This window comes from Chenopodium quinoa, unplaced genomic scaffold, assembly GCF_001683475.1.
Source record: "Chenopodium quinoa cultivar QQ74 unplaced genomic scaffold, ASM168347v1, whole genome shotgun sequence".
Taxonomy (NCBI): domain Eukaryota; kingdom Viridiplantae; phylum Streptophyta; class Magnoliopsida; order Caryophyllales; family Amaranthaceae; genus Chenopodium; species Chenopodium quinoa.
In genome coordinates this window covers 1,474,635-1,498,457 of record NW_018744128.1, presented here as the reverse complement: position 1 = coordinate 1,498,457, position 23,823 = coordinate 1,474,635, and the positions used below count along the sequence as shown (strand labels likewise).

The 23,823-nt window shown below is 40.3% G+C and overlaps 1 protein-coding gene across 1 annotated transcript; it reads right to left on the bottom strand.

Annotated features, from left to right (window-relative positions):
• Positions 1-3,591: 3,591 nt before the first annotated feature.
• LOC110692862 (acidic leucine-rich nuclear phosphoprotein 32 family member B-like) lies at positions 3,592-4,176 on the bottom strand. The gene has a single exon (XM_021869944.1). The coding sequence runs from the start codon at positions 4,174-4,176 to the stop codon at positions 3,592-3,594; it is 585 nt and encodes a 194-aa protein (XP_021725636.1).
• Positions 4,177-23,823: the final 19,647 nt, after the last annotated feature.

Sequence of the window (23,823 nt, the reverse complement as noted above, 5' to 3'; positions counted from 1 at the left end):
GGTTGACGGCTGCCATAAAATCTGTGGCATACAAAAACCGAATGAGCCACGCTTATAACCGACGTGTCAACTATCGGCCCATGGAAGATGGTGATCTAGTTCTACGTAGAACGGCGGCAACCGGCAAAAGGAACGCAGAAGGTAAATTTACTGCAACCTGGGAGGAGCCTTACCAAATATATGAAACACTTTGGCAAGGGTCTTATCGGTTAATGACCCTTGAAGGTGTACCCCTGAAGAATGTTTGGAACGCTAGTGTATTAAAGAAATATTTCATGTGAAATTTAAATGTGACCTATTTTACGTAGTATAAATTTTGATGACATGTTGTCATACGTATGTATGTTTTCGGCATTTATTAGTATTGTAACCTATTTCAACACTTATAAAATACAATCGCATTACCTACTTTCGATACGATCTGATCACAGCCTAGCTAGCTGACTCGGTCGTTCAAGTGAGGGAAGAATAATAAAATAAGATAATAATGGACCTCAAGGGGAGTTGAAAGTGCGGTCTGATCCACTGCCTTTGCTCAGCCTGACAAAAGTTGGATACTTTATCTCGGTATGTTTCATATCCGATGTTCAGCACAAGCATTACAGAGTTTTCCTAGAATTGGTTTACGAATAAATTCTGCCGAAAAACTCGGGGAGTATTATTGGTAAGGTGTATCTTGAAAACACCGATAACAAAGTTGAATGCATTATTTGGTTTTCCAAAACACCGGTAAGGTGTATCTTGAAAACACCGATAACAAAGTTGAATGCATTCTTTGGTCTTCCAAGATTTTATTCGCAAATAAAATACCGAGAAGTATAGTTTTGAAATGCCGAAAAACGTACATTTGTGTTAAAAATCAAGGAATAACTAAAACACGATTCAAGGAAGGCAATCATTAAATATTAATTAAAAGGTAAGTAACGGCCATAGCATAAACAAAATTCGCATGACAGTAAGGATAATGGTAAGGAAGTAAATAAACTAACTGATTAAGAATAATTGTGTTAAGTACAGACATACGCAAATAGAGTATTTAAACGTTAAAAGAAAAAAGGTTGCATAATACAGACGGAAGTAATTGTGTGATACATAGAAACGGGTACAGATAAACATAAACATTATAGCCCAGAGATGACTGCCCTCCTGATTAATTTTTGCCGGCCTCCTTTGTTGATTCAGCCACTTTAACAGGCTCTTTCTCAGCTTCTTTGTTGGAGGAACCGGCAGACCCATCTTTACCAGCATGAGTGGCAATAGGGCTACGGATAAGGGCGTCATCAAACTCCACTTCCGGCAATTCGCGCGGGTCTAAATTGGTTATCACAGCATGTGGGGGGAGCTCGTCAAAGTACTCACTCTCATAGCTGGTAGGAGAGTGGTTCATTTCTTTGTTAAAAGCCCTCTCGACGGCCTGCCATTTCGTCGAATCCCACCCCTCCGCTTTTCACACACAACGATGCGCAGAGACCCAGCCGGCAGTGTACCGGTCAACCATCAAATTGGCGTAAAGGTCGGTCTGCAGGAACCGATTAACGGCTCGGCGCCTGATTCCCGGTTTGTCACGCTCCATTTCCTCAACCTGGATGGCCAGCTTTGCCTTAGCCTCCCTCTCGTCCTTCAGACTCTGCTCAAGGCTGGCTACCTTCTTTTTTAACAGCTCCTGATCCGTCAGCTTCTTGTTTAGCTCCGACACTTGCTTTTGCAAGGTCATCATATCAGATTTAACTTTATCGTGCTCTTTGATGACGACCTTACAAGCGTCGTCAGCCTTTTTCAGCTTGGTCTCAGCGTTATCGGCGGCGCGCTGATAATGTTGGTACATGTGTACCACTTCGATAGCGGAGTTGACGGTCTAGTTAACGATAACAGAAATTTCCGTTAAATATATATATATATATATAAATGCTATCTTACCCGGAGCATGTTGTTCATCAGCTGACCGCAGGGAGCGGCAACGCGATTGACAGGCCTGTCGGTTGGCGTTGCCAAATCCTTGAGTACCCTCCACCCCATGCTTCCGCCAATCGCAGGGTCGTCACAGAGAACAAACTCTCCGCGGTTGACGTTGATCCGGGGGTTCCATGGGTCGCCGGCAACACCAGAGGGCACAGACTACTCGTCAACGACGTCTACCGGGATTTTGACATGAGGAATCTCGATAAAGTCACTGACGCCGGCCGGGACGAAAGCATTCTGGCCCAGACCGCCAGTGTGCCCCGACATGATTGTTGTCTCCTTGCTTGGAGGCTTTTCAATGCTGGCCATCTGGCCGGTTCTGACCTCGCTGCTGACCCCGAGACCTTTTGGATCTCTCAAGGTGACCGTCAGCTTCTTTGCAGGATGGGATTCGGTCTCGTCCTCCAGGTTGACAACTCCTTCCGGCCAAGACTCCTGTGCCTCCGGACGAAGAGGGACTGTATCGCCGTCATGTTTTTTCTGCTTTTTCTGTGGCTCTCGGTCGGAGGACTCGGAAGTCCTTTTAGACGCATTCCCACCACCCCTTTTCACAGCAAGGGTGCGGGGCTTGGTAGTGCGTTCGGTAGGAGCCATATCTTGTTGTTTGGTTCTTTTTCTTTTCGACGCTCTGGTAGCAAAAGAGGGCAGGGTGTCGTATGACTTCTTTGGCCGATCCGTCAGAATGCAACCCTAGTCGGCTAAAGTCAAGCTTGTCGATACCTGGCGGAGGACAAGCTGATAATAAACGTCAATAAACCGATATGATAAAGGTAAGCTTAGGCGTAACAACAAGTGTAAGTAAATACACACAGGCAAGTACGAAAATAAGCAAGCAAAACACATAAATTAATTCCAAATCACGAGTATAAGCAAATGTATATAATTTATAAATGCATCCATACCAAAAACATCGGTATGGCAGAGACCGACATGAGATAGAGGGGCGTTGCCTAGTATATAATTACAGTGGAGCAACCACACCCCCGGAACGACTTTATTCTTCTTACCGGCTCTAACATATGTACAATTAAACCATTTAAAAGCTTTTTTCTCCATCGGTCCTAACGCTCTTGACCGTATGGTCTCGAACATGCTGTGTGGATGATGAAATGTCCTACGGATGGTAAAATCGTCAGGCACACTCATAAAATAAAATTCATTCTTCCAGTTCTTGCAACTGGTCAATTTTGGCCACACTGTACATTTACCGGGAGTGGTAAAAAGGGACCACCATCCGGGTGACTGACTATCTCTTTTTATCCAATGTAATCTCCGAAATAAGTTCAGGGTAAGGCGAAAGTCCATAAATATCATAACCCAGACAAGAGACACAATATTTCGGATAGTCGGAGGCGTTAACTGTGCAATTGAAACATTCCAAGCCCTGAATATTTTTTCGATGTAATGATGGAGTGGAAACCGTAAACCAAACTCTAAATGTTTTGCATACACAACAATGTGACCGGCAGGACAGTCCAAAGCCGTCTGACCATTACTTGGTAGTCTCAGTTCGTAACCGTCAGGGAGATAGTAGAAGCGTTTGCCATGTTGGCAATAATCTTTTTCGGTGGCTGTCTGCAACCACACCGGATCCACAGTTGACTCAGTTATTTCATAGCTGCGGGGAATTTCTTAAGGTTCTAGATACTTTGGATCATCTTGATCTGAGTCGTATTCCTCGTCGAGACGTTCCTCTTCTGCAATCTGAGCAGCAAGGTTGAAATCTGCAGCAATTTCCTCGTCGGTCTCGCTGTTTTCACCCTCATCATCTTCTCCTTCCCCAACCTCTTCAGACCCATCTGCATCGTCTTCGTTACCGATGCTTTCACCCCCGCTTTCTTGCCGTTCTAGGCTATCTTCGACTGACCGGATATCTTCTTCTCGGATATCCGAAGCTTCAGGCCCAAGGTCAACCATTTCTTCATCAACGGAAGGTTTACTGCTTTCACCAACCTCACGTTGGTAACTGGTGTGTTTCGTTCTCGGCATCCTGTTAATATTAGTGCCGTATTGATTAAATAAATCCAAATTTGACCTCAAATGATATTGAACGCTAATAGGCTCAACATCGGCAATCTCTATGTCCTCTGGAATATCAGGGTTGGTAGGACGCAAAGCCTTCTCGGCGTCAGCTAGAAACTTATGACGGTAATAAGCTTCTCTTTCTTCCACAGAAGTTAAGGGTGTACAGAGTTCAGCCTCATTGGCTTTACCCATGTTTGCATGCATTCCAGAACCAGACATTCACAAATAATGAAATAAACGCAAAATCTACTAAACCACAAACCAGTGAGAAATCGAAAAGAAAGTTAGGGTTTTTTTATCTCTTTTTCAACTCAACTCTTGAAAGCGTAACTCGGGAATTAAGTGTCCTCCGTTTACAAACACCGGTCACAACACAACTGAACAAACCCTTAACAAATTGAGCCTTGAATCGCAGAAATACAAGCGCGCTACGAGCGAAGTGAAGTAGAAATTTTTCGAAATTTTTTCGCAACAGACATGAAGGGTCAAAAGTACGAAATTTGCTATTTATACTGTACAAATGAAGCGGTTGATGTGACATTTACTGCATGCAATCCAACGGCTGTAATAAAACGCCTTTTCGAAAGTAACCTACTTCGATGACTGACACGTGCCCCATTATTTTACTACATTTTCCCGCCAAATCCTGGGGGATAAATTTTCAAATGTGTGAAATCGTTTTAACTCCTATTTTCGGTTTCAGTATTTTATTGAGCCAAAACATGTCGGCATTTTACTCGGTAATTGAGTAAAGTCCTATCGTCAATTTGCTCACTTGGGGGGCAAATTGTAGATTTTTTCATGTATTGAGCAAGGTCCTATCGTCAATTTGCTCACTTGGGGGGAAAATTGTAGATTTTTTCATGTTTTTATTGAGCAAATTACTATCGTCAATTTGCTCACTCGGGGGGCAAATCGTAGATTTTGTTTTCGTTTTTTAAAACATTCTTTTATGACATATCGTACATACCACCACCGTGTTCCAACGCAAGTGAGCACGTCAGTTTTACTAACGCCCTCACTTGGGGGGCTAGTTGTACGGGATATACCGGTAGAATCATAATATGCCGGTAAAAGAGTGTCGTGCAGTTTAAAGCCCTCGTTAATCATTGAATAATTCATGTCCTTACCGGCATTAGTCTCTACCACGTGGAGAGCTGCTTCTCGGAACGTGGCATGTCCCTCCAACACGTGGAGAGTTGCTTGGTGCCGCGTAGGCACCTACTACTTACAAGGTCGGTGTGCCACCTATCTGTATAGGTGGCACCTGCTTGGTTGTGTTCCTATAAATACCCAAGCAAATCCTCATTTCAAGGACGATTTTTTCTCTCTCTAAAACACTTTCTCTCTCTTCTTTCACTTTCTTCACTTTCTTCTCACAAAGGTACTGAATTTAGCATCGAAGTGGTTATTCCCGGATAACCCCCGGGCTAGCTAATCTGTATTGGCTGTGCAGGTGAGCAATTGGACGGTAAACCATTACCAGCCCTCAGACGTTAACGAAAGCAGAATCCAGCAGGAACAACACTTGTAATATTAATTATATATATGAAGTATATATGTGCTTTGAAAACACGCACTCACATACAGATAATGTTACATAGCAATATAATTTACAATGAAAACAACCAGCAATACAAGCACAATTTTACGTATAATCAGGAATTGAGCATCTCTTAGATCAGCGTTGTTTATACTCGAGAAAATCGTTAAAACATGGAAACTCCAAATATCTAATGAAGAAGGACATATGTGAAGATAATGAACAAGCCAGAAAGTGACCCAATCATCGTAATCTTATTTGCAGCACCTTTATCAACTTCAGATTTACCTGCAATGTTACATTCACGTGGAAATTCAATGTACGTACTCTAGGTAAATACTTTACAAAATCTATTAAATATACATTACGAGTCATGTTTGAAAATCTAAAGTTAAACTAATACGGTGACAACTAAATTTTCAGACGCCAGGCTTGGGCTAGTCGTGGAATTATATTCTTGTTTATTGTAAGTTTATGGTCATACAATTTATTTATTTTCATTATGCTAGCTGTCTATATATGTACTAATTAATGTATAAATGTATAATACCATCAATTTAAATTAAATCTACCTTCAGTAAATTGGAAAAGTAATTACCTATTTGTGGTGTCTTCGTTGGAGTTGAGGTAGGGCTTGAAGCTATACCATCAATTTTATATTCAAAAGAGAAGATAAAATGTTAGTTATATACACAAAACTTAATTAAATTTTGACGATAAAATGATAAGTTAACATCACTCCATTTTTATATCTCCCTCTTGAGCTACACGGACTAGATAATTAGTTCAATATATTAGTAGAAATTGCTCGAGTTAAGTATGGACTTTTAGGGTGAAATGAGAAAGTTGTTCACAAACATAAATATGTATATCCGAGCATGTAAAGTTGTAAACATGTAGCGGGGTGAAAGAGAAAATTTTAATTCCTTTATTTAATGTAAAATGATGAGCAGAGTAATTACCTGAAGTCTTTTTTGTGGTCATTAAACTTGCATCGTTGAGGCTCTCCATGGAACCTTTATTAATTTGAAACCTCAATGTTAATATGTAACACTTGTAGATAAGATTTACATAATTAGGCTAAAAAAAAAAAAACACTATTATGTGCAACACTTTTTAATATGTATCAATGTAATGTTATATTTGCATGATTGTGTGGATGTGAGAATCAAATATGATTTGCACAATCAATGTAAATTCCTTAATGTATTTGTTTCTTAATTTCTAATACATGATTTTTGTTACTTAAAGTTGTGATGCTACTACGTACAATATTTCAAGTAAGAAATTTACCTTGAGATGGCCGGATTGTAGGAGCGGGATTAGGGCTTGAAGCTTCACCTTCAATAATTATTTTTATAGAAAAACCCATCAAACAATTAATAACGGGATAAATTAAATTCAACTTTAATCTTTCCTCAAAAAAAAAAAAAAAAAAAAAAAAAAAAAAAAATTAAATCAACTTTAATCTGTAACATGAAATAGGATAATAATTTATTCATCCGACACGTTTCAAAATATAAACTCTATAGCTAAGTGAAGAGGTAAAATAATAATAGATTAATAGGTATGAACAATCACAACGCCTTGAAATTATATAATGGTAAACAAGATAAATTATAATACATACCAGCCGAAATTGCCAAAGATTGAGTTGGGGAGTCACTTGGAGCTTCAACCACAAAAACAAACAATAACAAACCATATTACTACTTGATATGATCGACTATATATGAAATTCGTTTGGAAAAAATTATAAATGTAAGGAAAAATTACATTAGGTGTACGTTTACAAGGGGTACTACGGTGAATAAACACATGTTTGTAAATATAATATACCTTGGCAGAAATTGTTAAGAGAAGCAGTAGAACTTGCAATGTTGCAAGCGGACAAGACGAGTGTAATATTGGTTGCCGAATCTGGATTATCCTGAATAACAGTGTTGATGGCACAAAAACATTGTTTTTCAGTTCTTGCTGCTTGTTGCATCAGAGGACAGCAGAAAAATTCAGTCACATTAAACGCCGGGCTATCTGGATTCAAAGTTGGCTCCAATTCACTTCGATTTAAATTCTTTTGAATACAAGTTCCGATTTCTTCCCAGCAACTTGCATCTTCTGATGGCTCTAAGGTGGCTGGAAGAATTAAATTGGTGAGTATAATGGCCCAAATGAAAAGGCATATGCGCAAATTAAAGGATGATTAATTAAATTCCTAGCTATATTTGTTAATTAAATATATAACAATTGATTTTAATAAACAATTCAGTAACAAGACCCAATATGATTATGTTACGAGTATACTACATTTGTTTTCTATTATTTGCAACAAACGAGCATTATTCCTAAGAAAGAAGGTAGTATTAAGAGTCATTTAAATTATTATTTTTTTCCATCTTATAAATAGTGTTATGATTTCAAGTGAGAATATTTTTTTTTTTTTGAAACGAAGGAAGTAATATATTCCGATACTATGAAGTATATACTATTACATAACTCGCCCTCCATGTATGCAATTTAAATTGATAAATTTGCGGATCAAATTCGCCACTGTTTTAATTAAATAAAAGAAATTACCCGGTGTTGATGAGGGTGGAGTTGCAATGGGGCTTGGAGCAGAACCTTCAAAGCAGACATTGCAAAATTAGTTAATCCAACATGTATTGTACACGGTGAGTAAATTAAAAGTGCCCGATTATAAACAAAGTGGACGAAAAGTCCAATTGATGAAAGTGAACCAAATCTAAACCATAATCAACCTTATTTCAAATTGACTAGTGTTGATTGAATGATCTTAATTAGCTAATTTCCAAATAAATCAAATGCGCATCAAGTTGAAAAAAATTCATGACACAAGTTGTTCTCATCACTTATAAAAAAATAATGTGTTTCTAGTCTAAATCTTCTTGGTGTAATCTAGTTTGATCGGATGTCCTAATCAAATTAAACCTTGATCATAGTTTATTCTAGTGTAGTAAGACTTCATAGATTCCGCTTGTGGGTGTGGGTATGTGTCTTCCCATTATCTAATTTTATTAGTATAAAAACAACTACAGCAACAAAGGTTTAGTTCCAAAATGATTTAGGATCAACTAACATGAAACATAAAATATAAACACAGAATAACAAAAGGACATAACAAAATAAAATTAAATTTTTTTGGTATTATCTAGTCAAGTTTGAATAATCTAGCTTTTTGATATAATTTTAACATAAATAAGGTGAAGAGAACAATAACTACTGAAGTTTAATTATGCCAAATTTGAACGACTAACTCCTTTGCCATGTCTTTTTAACGTTAAGCATTCATATGAGAAAATACTATTGGGGGTGGGGGGAATAAAAGATAAATCATAATAAGTGTAAAGTGTAACACGTAATGTGTAGGATATATGCATATATACCAGAGCAAATTGTGTTGAAAGAAGCAATGCCGTCACAAAGAGAGAGAACATTAGATAGGGAGTCGGCAAGGGTGGCATTTTGATCAAGAATAGGCTTGACGCTGCAGAAACACTCTCTCTCGGTGCTTATTTCCTCCGAAATGATGGTGCAGCACTCCTCTTGGAACTTAGCCGCTGAATCAGCGCCGGCGATGCATGTTTGTATCCTATCCCAGCAATCCTGTTGTGCTGATGATGGCACAAATTGTATTGACATGAACAACACAATTCCCACAAACATAACTACCATCTCTATTTCTCTTCCTCTCCTCATTTTCCCTCTTCCTTTTGTTTATTGTTTCGGGGTTTTCTGGTGTCCTGCGGGAGAGTTACAACACCGAGACTGGAACCGGACGCCTGTACCTGCAAAACAACGAAGACTCCTTGTGGTAGGAGCTCCGCCTCCAACGGTCAAGTTAGTACCTGATTAAGGAGTAATAAATGCGGAAATTAAAGTGATTTAGTCTCTCTAGGTGAGAGTGTTTAATGTGTAATCCGTGTGTTGTTTTCGAGTCCTCCTTCTCTTAATGAGGATTAAGAGGGGTATTTATAACCTCGGGAAGCGTGCCACTCTCTAGGTTTAGGGTAAACCTAGGGCTGACTGGGCCTCTAAACAGGATTGGGCCTTGTTGGCCGGTTTTCCCATTTGGCATGGGTGGACACGTGGCGTGTCTCAATTGGTCCGTAGAGGACGTATCTGTGATTGACACGTGGCAGGCTCCTATTGGCCTACGTGAAGGACACGTGGCGGAACCTGGTTGGTCCACTTGTCAGACGGTGATTGGTGGATAAAAATCCCCTAATCATTTGCCCCTCACAGGTGGCACGTGACTGGTCACGTGTCACCTGTGACAGGTGTCGCATGGTGACAGGCGACGGCCTGCTACAGGTGTCACCTTGCAAATGGCCGAGAGATTTTCCCGCCCAAATTTTGAATTTGGAAGCGACCCTTCGCCTTCTCACTTTGCTTATATAAGGAAGTGCTGACTTCGGTCATTTTCACATTTGAGAACTTTGCGAGAGAACATTCGGACCCCTGAACTTGCTCTGACACTTTGGACTTTTGTTGCCTACCGCCTGCTCTGACAAGCCGTTTGCAAAGGATTTCAGAATTTCATCAGTCGTCACTCGTTCAGGTAACCGTCGGTTCTCTTATTCTTAATTTTTTTCTTATTATTATTTTTTGAAATGGCACCATGGAAGCACACGACACGACCTAAGTTAGTGATCAGCCGGTCACCGGGGACGGCTGAATCTAGGACTAGGAGTGCCGCCTGCCCTTTTCTGGACCCATCTTTGCCCTTTATACAAAGTCCGACTGTATCTGTGTCTATGCAGAACGTGATGGCCAGAACAAAAATGACTGCTAGGATCTCAAACTCGGACGGCTCCTCCCAAAGGGTGCCCATTAGTGAAACATCTGACCAGGCGCCAGATGTAGAAGTGAAACAAGGCGGCTGCCAAGCCGACAGTTCTGAGGGGGGGGGTCAAGGTGGTCCATTCCCATTTCACCGTTGATATGTCTAACTTTTCTCCTGCTCCTTCTAAGGGAGAGGAGGCGGGCCCCTCTGGGAGAGGGGATGAGTCATCCTCTTCGGGCTCGTCAGAGGACGAGTCCGAGTCCAGCTCTTCTGGCCACGCTTCTCCAGGCTCAGAAGAAAGAAACAGCCGCCTACAAGAGGCGAGGCTTTCTCATGCAGTTGAGAAGGGGGGCAATTGGGCGGAGCCGTCCGCCTCTTACAGAGAGGAAAACACCCCCTACTACTGCACGGTACCCCGGGGCCGGATCGCAGCCATGCAAGACAAAGTGGAGAGCTTTATAGCTAACCACAGAAAGGGCCCCGGATTTTTACTGTTCGTGCCGGATCCAGAAGACACTGTCGTCTGGCCGGCTGGTACCAGCTATGATGACGGCTGCTTTGGCTGCTATGTGGCGGCCATCAAAGCTGGACTGCGCTTCCCATTACATCCGGCTGTTCAGCGGATTTTAGATGGGTATGATTTGGGGTTATGGCAGTTAGCCCCCAACTCTTGGGTAAACGTACTCGGCTATGTGGCCGGGTGCAAAATGTACGGGGTGGAGCCAAGCTTTGAGGCTTTCGCCCACATGAACTATCTCAGCCGGACCCCTAAGTCGGGCGGTACCGGCTGGTATCAATTAACAAGCCATAGGGGCTACCTCATGACGAGAGGTAAGGCGAACAAATGGAAGGATTGGCGGAACACCTTCCTTATCATCGAGGGTTCAGACACGGAGCTGAACAAACGCTTTAACAAGTGGAATAGGGATCCGCCTCTTCTCGCAGGCGGCCGCAGCATGCCGCCTGTTCCCCCAAAGGCTAAAAAAGAGATCCTAGACAAAGGACTCTTCAAAGTAGAGACTAGGGTGAACTCTACTTCAGGGGTACGAGAGCAAGTACCCCTAAACTGCGTCCCGAGCTTCAAGAGACTAGGGTGAACTCTACTTCAGGGGTACGCTGCTAATGTTGAAGACTTGCCCCCTTCTTAAGCTTTTATGTCTTCTTTCACGGCCTGCGTGCCGTTTGCTTGTATTTACCCGGCCAGGGGGCCGGGGTTCTGAATATTTTAATCTTCTTTAATGCAATTTTATTTTTCTTGAAATTTGTCTAAGTGTTGAATATTTGATATTGAATTGTACACTATATCGACTGTTTTGCATGGCCGATTGTAGACAGGTACGGATGGTCCGCCTATGCCCCTGGACGACTGGTGGTCTGTTTCCAAGCTGGGCGATCAGTCGGCCATTTATTCAATCGGTATTGGTCCCGTTTAAAAGACTGGATTACCTTTAGGCAGGCGGTCTTGTTATTAGTAAAATTAACCAAGTAAGAAAGGGTTTTCTTACTTAGACTTGTAGGCAGTATATGACTGGATTACCTTTAGGCAGGCGGTCCTGTCATTTGTAAAATTAACCAAGTAAGAAAGGGTTTTCTTACTTGTGTTTTTTTTGCTATAGGCAGTCTAGGACGACTGTTTCCTATCAGTGTGAATAGGTGTTGTATGAACTTTTTAATTTCATACTAAAATTTTTAAGGGGTGACTAAGTAAATATGGCTCTTACCTAGTCGCCGAGTGATTGAGTAGTAGAGGTATCAAGCGGTGGGTACCGGTTGTTCCCCTTTATTCGCCAATGTTTGTTGGCTATTAACTCGAAGGGAAACCTAGTAGGAATAGTAGTTTGAATGCCCTTGTTTGCCAAAAAACAGGTGGTCTATTCAAACTTTTTAGGTTCCATACCAAGTTTGGGAGAGTGACTATGAGTTAACGTTGGTGTTACTCAGTCGTCCTCATTCTAGATTGAGTAGTAGAGGTACCAGGCGGCAGAGGCCGGCTGGACCCCTTGATTCGCCGATGTTTGTTGGCTATTAACTCAAGAGGTACCCCCTGCATTTATCCCAAGTAATACAGGCGGTAATCCAACTCAAATGTCAACTGTTACCACTAGTTTGGTTAGTGATAAAAGTTATCCTTGTCTCAAAAACGGCTACGTGGTTGCCCTTGGGGACAGTCGTATAGGTGCCGTGTGATTAGTTTATAGAACAATGTTCCACCCAAAAGGGAGCTGCTCTCTGCGACGAATTTCATCCGGATGGATGCCGTCGGACGCCTGCTATAATGTTGGGACAGGTCGAATTGAATTTTTATATTTTGATCAGTTGGATTGACGCCTGGTCTGATCATGTTTTTTTATAGTTCTTGGTGAACTATATTATGTGAGGGTAGCCGGTCAAGCGGCGTGCCCCTCTTAAATTAAACATAGAGAGTGGCCGACTGTTTGTCAGTTGGCATGCCCCTCTTAAAATAAAAATGAATATAAACATGGAGAGTAGCCGACTGTTGGTCAGTTGGCATGCCCCTCTTAATACAAAATTGAATAGTAATTTGCAACTTTATTCAAGTAGTCCTTGACTTTACATTTTTTTTTTTTTAAAAAAGAAATATTTCTTAAGATTATCTATGTTCCAAGTTCGAGGTAACGGCTGGCCGTCTGGTGTTTCCAGACGGTAGGTACCATCTCTAACCTCTTCATATATTCGGTAGGGGCCTTCCCAGTTGGGAGTTACCTTGCCAGACTCGTTAGCCCTACCAACAGCTTCCATTTTTCTAAGTACAAAGTCCCCCACCTTGAGAGGACGCATGTGCACTTTTCTGTTGTATGATCGAGTCATTCTTAGGCGGTAAATCTCATGGCGTAAGACAGCATTGCCTCTCTATTCAGGGAGTGAGTCTAACGCCAGGCGCATGGCTTCCCAGTTTGCCTCTTCGTCATATAGCATTACTCGAAGAGTCGGCTCGTAGTGTTCTATTGGAAGAACAGCTTCCGCACCATAAGTTAGGAGGAATGGAGTTTCTCCAGTCGCCCCTTTTTCAGTCGTCCTAATGGCCTAGAGAACATGTGGTAGTTCATCCGCCCATAGGCCGCCTGCTCGTTCAATCTTTTTCTTCAGACCGTCTGAGATGATTTTATTAAAGGCTTCTACCTGGCCGTTTGCTTGTGGACGGCCGACAGATGCAAAGAAGTGTGCAATTCCTTGGTCACCCAACCAGCTTTTGAGAACAGGCGTCTCAAATTGGGGACCATTATCAAAAACCATAGACATGGGAACCCCGAACCGAGTGATGACATTTCTCCAAATGAATGAAATTACATCCTTCGTCTTGATTCCCTTAACAGCCTCCGCCTCTACCCATTTAGTGAAGTAGTCGACGGCAACAAGTATGTATCTTCTTCCGCCTGTAGCAGGCGTATATGGACCCAGAATATCCATGCCCCACTTAGCAAACGGTAGGGGGCTATGAATGGTGGTGAGGTCAGTAGCCGGACGGTGAATTAGTTTGCCAAACCTTTGACACTTGTCACACTTTTTCACCATCTCCATAGCATCAGCTTCTAAGGTAGGCCAGAAGTAGCCCTGGCGCCTTGCCCGTTGAGCAAGCGTCCTTCCACCTATATGTGAAGCACAGTAACCAGAGTGGAGATCGTCTAGTATCTCTCGCCCCTTTTCTGGAATAACGCACTTTAAGAAGGGTTGTAGGTACCCCCTTTTGTGAAGTTCTCCCTTTATAATTTCAAAATTGGTGGCTCGTCTTTTCAGCACATGGCTGACAAAGTAGACCGGGAGCTGACAGCCGTCTCTTTCAGCAAGAAGAACAGCGCTTAACGCATGATCAGAGACGGCCAGATACATGTAAAGTACTTCTTTGGGCAAAGGGCTGACTAGCCTCGGCAAGGAATGCAAATGAACTTTCAATTTTTGGAAGGCCGCCTCAGCATCCGGCCCCCATTCAAACCTTGCCTTTTTCTTAATTGCCTGGAAAAAGTATAGGCATTTGTCGCCTGATCGACTTAGAAATCTTCCCAAGGCCGCCAGACAACCTGTTAACTTCTGAACCTCTCGGACGGTACGGGGCGACTGCATGTCAATGACCGCCTGCACCTTCTCAGGGTTCGCCTCTATTCCTCTCTGATTAATGAGAAATCCGAGAAATTTCCCAGACTCAACTCCAAAGACACATTTCTTGGGATTGAGCATGACATGGTGCCGCCTGAGTGTGGCGAAAGTTTCTCGGAGGTCCGACAGATGATCTGTCTGAAGTTTAGACTTGACAATCATATCATCAATATATGCCTCGACATTTCTCCCAATCTGATCAAAGAATACAGTGTTTATCATTCGTTGGAAGGTGGCCGGGGCATTCTTAAGACCAAACGGCATGACCGTGTAACAGTATAACCCTTGATCAGTGACGAAGGCCGTCTTCTCCTGATCCTTCTTCCATAAAGGTATTTGATGGAAACCAGAGTAGGCGTCCATAAAACTCATCAAAGCATGGCCGGCTGTTGAGTCGACCAGGTTGTCAATTTTAGGCAGAGGGTAACTTTCTTTTGGGCACGCGTTATTCAAGTCTGTGTAGTCTACACACATTCGCCAGGTACCATTCGGCTTTTTAACAAGCACAACATTTGCAACCCAGTCTGGGAAGTAACATTGCCGAATGAATCCTGCATCAAGTAATTTTTTAACTTCGACGGCTGCCGCCTGACTTCTTTCTTTGCCATGGTTCCGCTTCTTCTGCCTTACCGGCTTCTTTTTTGGATCCACAGCCAGTTTATGTACCGCCAGCTCAGGACTAATGCCTGGCATTTCATGGACTTCGAATGCAAAGATGTCCTTGTATTCTTTCAACAGATTGTGAAAGTCATCACCTAGGACCCCTAGAGCAGTCGTCCCAACTTTGACTGTTCTGTCAGGACGCGAGACATCTAAGATTAGGTCCGTATGCTCACCAGCCGGCTGAGGGCGGAATTCATCCGACCGCTCCTCTGCCAATGATTGCTATTTTTTATCTTTTCTTGCGGCCCCCATCTGGGATGCCTTTCTTTTTTTGCCGCCTGCTTCTTGAACAGGCGCATTATCCTTGACATTGTCAATCTTTCCTCCACTGGACCCAGCGGCCATAACAGTGGGCTTGACATCCGAGAGATAGCATTCTCGTGCCATCCTCTGATCTCCCCTTAGGGAGCCGACTGTTCCATTGTCCCTCTCAAACTTGAGCAACATAAGAGATGGGATTATTACAGCCTTGGAATTATTTAGGGTTGGTCGTCCCAGAATCATGTTGTAGGCCGAGAGTTCTTCTACCACCAGGAACCGGACTACCATGTGTCGTCCTTCCCCTTTTTCACCCAGGCGGATGGGTAGATCTACTCGTCCTACAGGGTGGACGACTCCTCCTCCAAACCCTACTAAAGGGTGGGAGGCCGGATGTATACAATCAATTTTGTACTTCAATTTTGACAGACATTTGCTACTGATAAGATCTGAGGAGCTTCCGGTATCTATGAGGATTCGGCCAACTCTCTGATTGGCCACTTTACATTCAATGACGATAGGATCGTCATGCGGCCCCCTGACCCCTCCTAGATCTTCTTCAGTAATGACAATCTCAGGAAATGAATTTTTGGAGGGCCGTTCTGGGTGAACAGAATTTACATCTAGCCGCCTGATATTGTCTTTGTTGCCCCTAATAGTGGGACCTCCTCCTGCGAAGCCGCCTGCAATAGTGTAGACGACTGCATCATCTGTATCAGAGCTGTCGGCCTGTTGATTCTTTTTGGCCGACTGTTTTTTCGAGGAAGTGCTCCCCGTGGATTTCTTGACAAAAGAGTCAAGATCACCTTGCTCAGCTAGGCGGTCTAGATACCGCATGAGACTGATGCATTCGTTGGTGTGATGACCAACATCTTCATGATAATCACAGAATTTATCTTGGTTCCGGTTGCTTGCAGAACCCTTCATGGGGACCGGCTTCTCAATAGAGATCCGTCCCTTGATTTCGTTTAGGATAGTTTGGCTATCCTTGCTAAACGCATACTTTGGGGAGTATGGTTTGAATTCTTTTTTCTTCTTCTGGGCCGGCTGTTTAGAGGAATCAGCCGCCCAGACCTCTTTTCTCTTCTTTTCCTTGTTTGACGACTGTATCTGTCGTCCTTCTTTTTTGTCGAACTTTTTCCCGTCCGACTGTTTCACTGCACTACAAAGATCAGTTGCCTGTATATAGGCTTCTGCTTCAATCAAGGCCTCCTGAAGAGTCGCCACCCTCTTTCGAACCAGATCAAATTTGAAGGTCGACCCGTCTTTGAGACCCCTGAAAAAGTCAGTATAAGCTACCTCATCCGGTAACCCTTGAATCTGTATTCTCATCAGGTTAAACCGCCTGATGTAGGATCGAAGCCCCTCCTTCTCACCCTGCTGAATTGTTCCCAAATCAAGGGTCGTCTTCTTCGCAGGAATGTTCATGGAGAAGTTGGAGGTGAACAAGTAAGCAAGCGTCCTGAAGTTGTTTACACAACCAGTCGGCAGGTTGCCGAACCATTGCTGTGCAATTCCTTTGAGAGTCGCTGGAAAACACTTGCACCAAGTGGGATCATCCAACCCTTGAAGGTACATTAGGTTGGAGAATGCCGTCAGATGATCTTCTGGGTTAGTAGTGCCATCATAGGCGCCTACTAACACATTTTTCACTTTGGCCGGCTGAGCGGCTTCAGTGATTTCCTTGGAGAAGGCCGACGGCTGTTCACCAAGTCTAAGCAACCGTAGCTGCCAGTCCAAAGGTTGGACATTTTTAGCTGCGTGTCCACCAAACGGAGGTGGCTGCATAAAATACTGTTGTTGTGGTACAAACGGTAAGTTTGGTACCGCCTGGTCGCTATGAAAGCCTGACTGACGGGAGGTGCCGCCTGACTGACTCTCATGATACGACTGGGTATGCCTCATCGAGGTATTTCGCAGACTTTCTTGAAAATTTGAAGTAGAGGCCGACTCTGACAGTCGGTCACTCTTCTTCTGTTCTAACAGCAGACGAACGTCTGTGTATGTTTTCTTCGACCCGTCCGCCTGAATGTGACGAACAGGTTTCCTATTTCCTGGAGTAGGAAAACGGTATTTTGTGAGGTCAAGGGCAGGCGGCTCCCACCTCCTGGATTTAGGATGAGGAGTTCCCTCTCGCCCTTGAACCGGCTTCCTCTTGCCTGAGGTGGAAGGTTTCTTAGCCGACTGTTCCTTGGCCGGAACAGGCTTCTTATTAAGCAACTCTTGAATTTCTCCCTTGAAGTCCCTCATGAAGGTCATGAGTTCGTTCCTTGTGATGGGAGCAGACCCATCAGTCGCCTGCTGCCGAACAGACGGTGCGCCTGTTGGCTCGCTTACAGTTTGAAAATGTTCCCGTTCCCTCCTTTCGGTCTGACGGGTACGTCGGGCCCTTAGGGTCCCGTCTGGAGCTGTGTGAGCTTCAACTTCAAGTTCATTGTCAGTATCATGGTCCGACTGGATTTGAGGGTCGTCTAGGGGACGCCTCTCTTCAAAAGTCGGTACAAACGTGGATGCCATCTCAGAAGTACTCTCCCCACAGACGGCGCCAAAATGTTTCGGGGTTTTCTGGTGTCTTGCGGGAGAGTTACAACACCGAGACTGGAACCGGACGCCTGTACCTGCAAAACAACGAAGACTCCTTGTGGTAGGAGCTCCGCCTCCAACGGTCAAGTTAGTACCTGATTAAGGAGTAATAAATGCGGAAATTAAAGTGATTTAGTCTCTCTAGGTGAGAGTGTTTAATGTGTAATCCGTGTGTTGTTTTCGAGTCCTCCTTCTCTTAATGAGGATTAAGAGGGGTATTTATAACCTCGGGAAGCGTGCCACTCTCTAGGTTTAGGGTAAACCTAGGGCTGACTGGGCCTCTAAACAGGATTGGGCCTTGTTGGCCGGTTTTCCCATTTGGCATGGGTGGACACGTGGCGTGTCTCAATTGGTCCGTAGAGGACGTATCTGTGATTGACACGTGGCAGGCTCCTATTGGCCTACGTGAAGGACACGTGGCGGAACCTGGTTGGTCCACTTGTCAGACGGTGATTGGTGGATAAAAATCCCCTAATCATTTATGATAAAATTCTTTGAGATGTTTGATTTTAGGGGATGTATATTACTCTTCTCATGCCACATATTTATATAGGGTTACCAAGAAAAGTTCAATTTAGCAACTTGTATAAAGTATAATTGATGAAATACTTTGTATCCATATGGCATAATTTATTAATTATGATGGAATACTAATTAGGGTAGGCAAAATCTTTCACTAATTTAATAATTATAATAGCTAGTTGATTGATTTCATTTTTTTTTTGAATGATGAGAATCGATCCCAAAATCTCTTAGAACCGAGAAAGGAGTTCTAACCACTTGAGCTATCCATCAGCTCACTCTAATAATTGATTTCAATTCTAGTTGTAAGTTTGTTGATGCTCGTCACAAAGATGTTTTTTAGGATCAATTATTTGTTATTATAGTTGTGTAAGGATCAACTCAATAAAAAGCTATACGGAACTGTTGAGCCCATGCGGCCACATGTGAGTAGTATGTTGTCCCACATTGAAAAGTGTTCGGAAATGTATCCCATATTGAAGAAATAAGAAAGTTGTGTCCACTTAATAAGGCTAAGGGGAAATTGTCATATGATTTTGAAATGGAACCTCCTTAGTCGTGTAAAGTGGACAGTTGTGATGGGTGTGCCCCAAACCCGTTTATCAGGGATTGACCACTGATACACGTTTCTTAATACTTATTATTTACAAGTATTGCTGGAAAGACTTTGTTTCAACTATAAATTTTCACTAAAATGTATTGTCTTTGCAATTTACGGGTGCAAAGTAGCCACATGTTATAACAACAAACATTAACTCTGGTAAATGCAAGTTAGCAACGACTTTCTACAAGCCTACAAACCAATCTCTAGCTTTATGTGATCGATTCCATAAAACCTAAAAATAATTAAACTTATCTAATAATTACCCAAATCATTTGCAAGTTGACGATGACAGATTCTTTAGTAAATTTCATACTATTAGAAAATCAGAAAATATAATCTGACTAGATCAAATATATATACTACTAGTCTAACAAGACATATTCATCATATATAATCTATATGATCATATCATGAACAAACCTAATTAATTATACTAGGTATTATTATAATTCGTTGACAATATTGGAAGGATTTCTTTTGTTGAACCCGTAATTATAATCTATTATACTGTAATCCAAGTTGATATAAGGAATGAGTACTGCTTCCATAATTGTGAGCTTAAGTTAGTAAACGACAGTCGACAGGTGATAAAAAAATAAATTTTTAAAAAAAATTAACACCAAGTTGTCTGCCATTTTTCTTAGCTTCTTTTCCTTAATTTTTTTTTTGGGTGATTGGAATGAGCCAAACTTCGTAAGGCAGGATACTTTCAAATACAAGAAAGTTTCTGACTTCAAAAGAGGAAGTTAGTAGTGTTCCTATTAACAGGAAATATATTTTAGTTTTTTCAACTAGTGTATAACATAATGGTAAAAATCATCGAACTATCACGATAAATATTTAAAATTGTATGGTAGTCATCCTTAAATGACTATTATTATACGAAGTACTAATTTTTCATTATTTGATTTTTTAATTTTTTTTTATCAAAATTATATATAAATGTTTTTTCTTATTTTTAAAATTCATTTACTATTTTTATATTTTCATAATTAATTTATAAATTTTTTAAAATTCAATAATAGTAAAAAATGAATTTTGTAAATTAATTAGGAATAATATAAAAAATAAAATAAAAAATTATTTCAAAATTAATAAATGAATTTTTGAAATTAGATAAATGATTTATAATTAATCTTGACATTAAAAATAAATCAAAATTATTCAATAAATAATTAGTACTCCGTATAATGATTATGTTATATTCTAAGGAAGCTTTTAGCAATACTTTAATTCAAAAACATAAAATAAAATTGGTCTATCCAATCCTTTAAGTAAAAATGTGTCATGTGCGTGTGGAGAACAATTGTCTTAATATAGGAAATGTTAAATTTTTAGTTACATACGAAAAAGGCCTAGGGAGGATATAGGATTTGGTCCACAAATATGGTCTAGGGAGACTCCATTGTAATCCCCCATATTTTGAACTTAATTATAATTTATTTATATATTATTCTTACAAATATTTTTATGTCAGTTTCATTAAATAAGTTAATTTTTATGAAAAGATTTAAGTAAACTAATATGTTTTTAACTAATTTACAATAATTTTAACATTATAGCCCAAAATCCAAATATTACTCCTAGTCTAATTAAGAAACCCAAAGCCCAAATAAAACCCTCAAAAACCCTTACCTTCTCCCCCTTCTCACGTGAAAAAAAAAAAAAAAAAAATCAGCTTCACTTCTTCCTCCTTCTCCTTCATTCACGCAGCAAATAGAGAAAAAAAAAACCCCCCGAAGCTTCCCCTGCTGCCACCCCTGCCGCCGCGCCGCGCCACTGCAGTTCGCTCTCCCCTCTTCTCCTTCCTCTTATTTCTTTTTCTTTATTTCTTATTATTTTGATTAAAGATTCAATTTTTATTTGATTTCAATTATAAAATTATTGTTATTAGGCTTTAATAGTATGTATAAATTACAAAAGATTATAAATTTATGGATTTTGTATGTCTAATTATTAAATAAAATTTCAGATTATGTATTTTGCATATTTTAGGGTTTAAAACATTGATTTTTCATGTTTTAGGGCTTGATTACGTGTTAATCAAACTATCTAATCATACTATGTTTAAATTACATTAAAATATAATTACCTTGATCATAAATAAATTTTCAGATTTATTAAAGTTTCAATTTTTATGAACAAGTAGTGTTAATTTCGTGTTTTTATGCTTCTAAACCTACAAAATAATCATTGTGAGTATTTTGTGATTGAAAAAGCTTTGAACTTTATATTCTAACTTTAAAAATAATTTTCAGATTTCATAACTTTTATTTTGAAGCCTCTAATTGCATTGAATTGATATATTCTTGGGTTTTTAACACACTAACTTGCTATATAATGACTAATTCAAGTAATTATGCTTATGGGGTTATTTTATATATTTAAAACAAATTTCAGATTTATTTACCCACTTTAAAGTTGTTGTAATTTGATATAAAACACTATATTTTCATAATTCTAACATGTAAACTTAAAGTTGGGATGTTATATTACGGACTTTGATTTTTGGGGACAATCTAAAGGCTTTATTTTGGTGATTTAAGAGGTTTTAAAGTAGTTTAGTATTGCTGTAATTTTAATTGCTTTGGTATTGATTTATTTCTAATTGTTTGGTTTAGGAGAGGACTTTGTAGAAGGCGACTTCTAGTTTAAAGTGGCCAACCGGATTGTTTACACAAGGTACGTACAAGATACGAAACCTTGCTTGTAGGTGCATGTTTAAGGACGAATCTAGAACTTAGTATCATGTATAGGATTGACTGGGTTAAATTGTCTGGTTATACATTGTGAATTTCAAATGATGTGCACTAGTTTATAATGCAAGTATTATTTGTGCTTTAATTATGCAAGGTGCGCTTAAAGGCAAAGGTATGTGATTGGTGTAAAGATCAAATTATTACTCGTTCATGATTATGTAAACAGGATGAGTAAAGGAGAAATTCAAGTCTTGTAAGACGAGGTTAAGGTTTTGGGGTGCCTTATGCACTCAAGGTGTTTATACACCGAGGTAGTAATGGAATAATTAATAAATGTTGTTTGTCACTATTAAATCAAGAATCTAAATTGAGAATTTGCCATGTTTGATTGAATTGCTTTTGGGATGTTTGTATTGATATGTATATGAGTCATCACCAAGTCTAAACCTGTAAATCACGTAAAGTGCAAGATGGATGAGCAATAAAACTCTGGAATGGTGCACATCTGGAGTAATGACAATCAGGGGTTGGGGTACATGGGGTATTAGCCGTGTACTTTTATCGAGGCCGTCTGATCTACGAGTCTCTTATTTCAAATATTATTTTTCTAAAACTAGGAGTTAGGTGAGATCTCATACTAACTACGGTCACGGAGTCGCTCCCGTGGTCGTTGGATGTTTATTGATGTTTCCGAAAGGAGGCATGGGGTTTTTCTTTATTGATGTTCCAAATGGGACATGGGTTGGACAACCTTGTCTATTGCTAAATCCAATGAAATAAATAAATGAGTCAGTTAATATTAATTAGTGAGGTCTTAATAAATTTGATAATCGAGTCGTGAATTGAGTTTGTATTTAATGATGCTTGTGCTTGAATATTAGTAGCATGTTAGGTATTTTCTTAATTTGTTTTCGCAGCTTGTATGTACTCAGCTTTGCTGACTGCGTGCTTTTGTGTGTGTCTTTCTTTGGTCATGGCCTTCGTCTTTCAATGACCCTGTGACGATCCAATTTTTACACTTGTAATATTGGGGAGCAGAATAACCACAGGTTCTTACACATGCAGCATTCATCAGGGTTGTGGGATCTTGAGTAGAGAGTTGGTTGTTTCCATATTATTTATTTTGCAAAGTTTGAATTTATTTTAATTCGATTTTAGTTGACACTAATTCTTTTGGGTTTGAATTTATTTGAATACTGAATCTAATCACTGACTACTTTTTATTGGGTTTTGAATAAGGGCCTTAATGGTTCCAACTTGTAATACTTATTTTGATTTAATTCCTTTGTTTTGAGGTTTATTTAAAACTGTTTTGGTTTTCCGCTGCAAATTTCTGAGATAGCCTTAACGTTTGAACACGTGGCGGTAGCACACCAGTAATTCTCTTGAAATTGTTCAGGTTATATACAGGTTTCTCACAGGTTTTTAAGAGAGAATTATTGGAGTGTTACATCCATACTAATTAACCAATTGATGATACAAAGTTTTAAGATTAACTCTACCTAATAAAGTCAAACCATATCTTTTTTCAATGTTTCTGAGACTACAATGGGTTTCAATATGAAGTACTCCGTATATCAAAAGAGTGGTAGCTAGGATGCTAACTAAGATGCATGATTGGTTTATTATATGGTTTGTGGACTACACCTCTTAGTACCATAATTTTTCCCATCAATCCATTCAAAAAAGTAAAAATTATGATGATGGATATTTTTAGATTCACAATAATACTGTAGTTTAGTATAATCAAACATTTTACTTCGATCTGTAGCATATGAATTTATTAACACATAGTTTAATGTGAGATAATTTTCAATCAATCAAGTTTCTCAAAAGTTGTGAAAATGTAATTAGGGTAAATATTAATGGCCGATCATGGTAGCAATGTTAACGTATTATTCCATGAAATTTTATTGTCTGTATTGGTATGTTGTACGTATAGCAAAGAAATTTTCTTTTATAATAAAAGTCCAATATGTCACACACGTACTTCAATAGAATTATACGCATAGATTATCATTTCTTGGCATTGTTCTTAAGATAAGTAAAA

Bases quoted from the DNA above. Each gene is read 5' to 3' on its own strand.
- LOC110692862 (XM_021869944.1), bottom strand. From the start codon at position 4,176: ATGGGTAAAGCCAATGAGGCTGAACTCTGTACACCCTTAACTTCTGTG.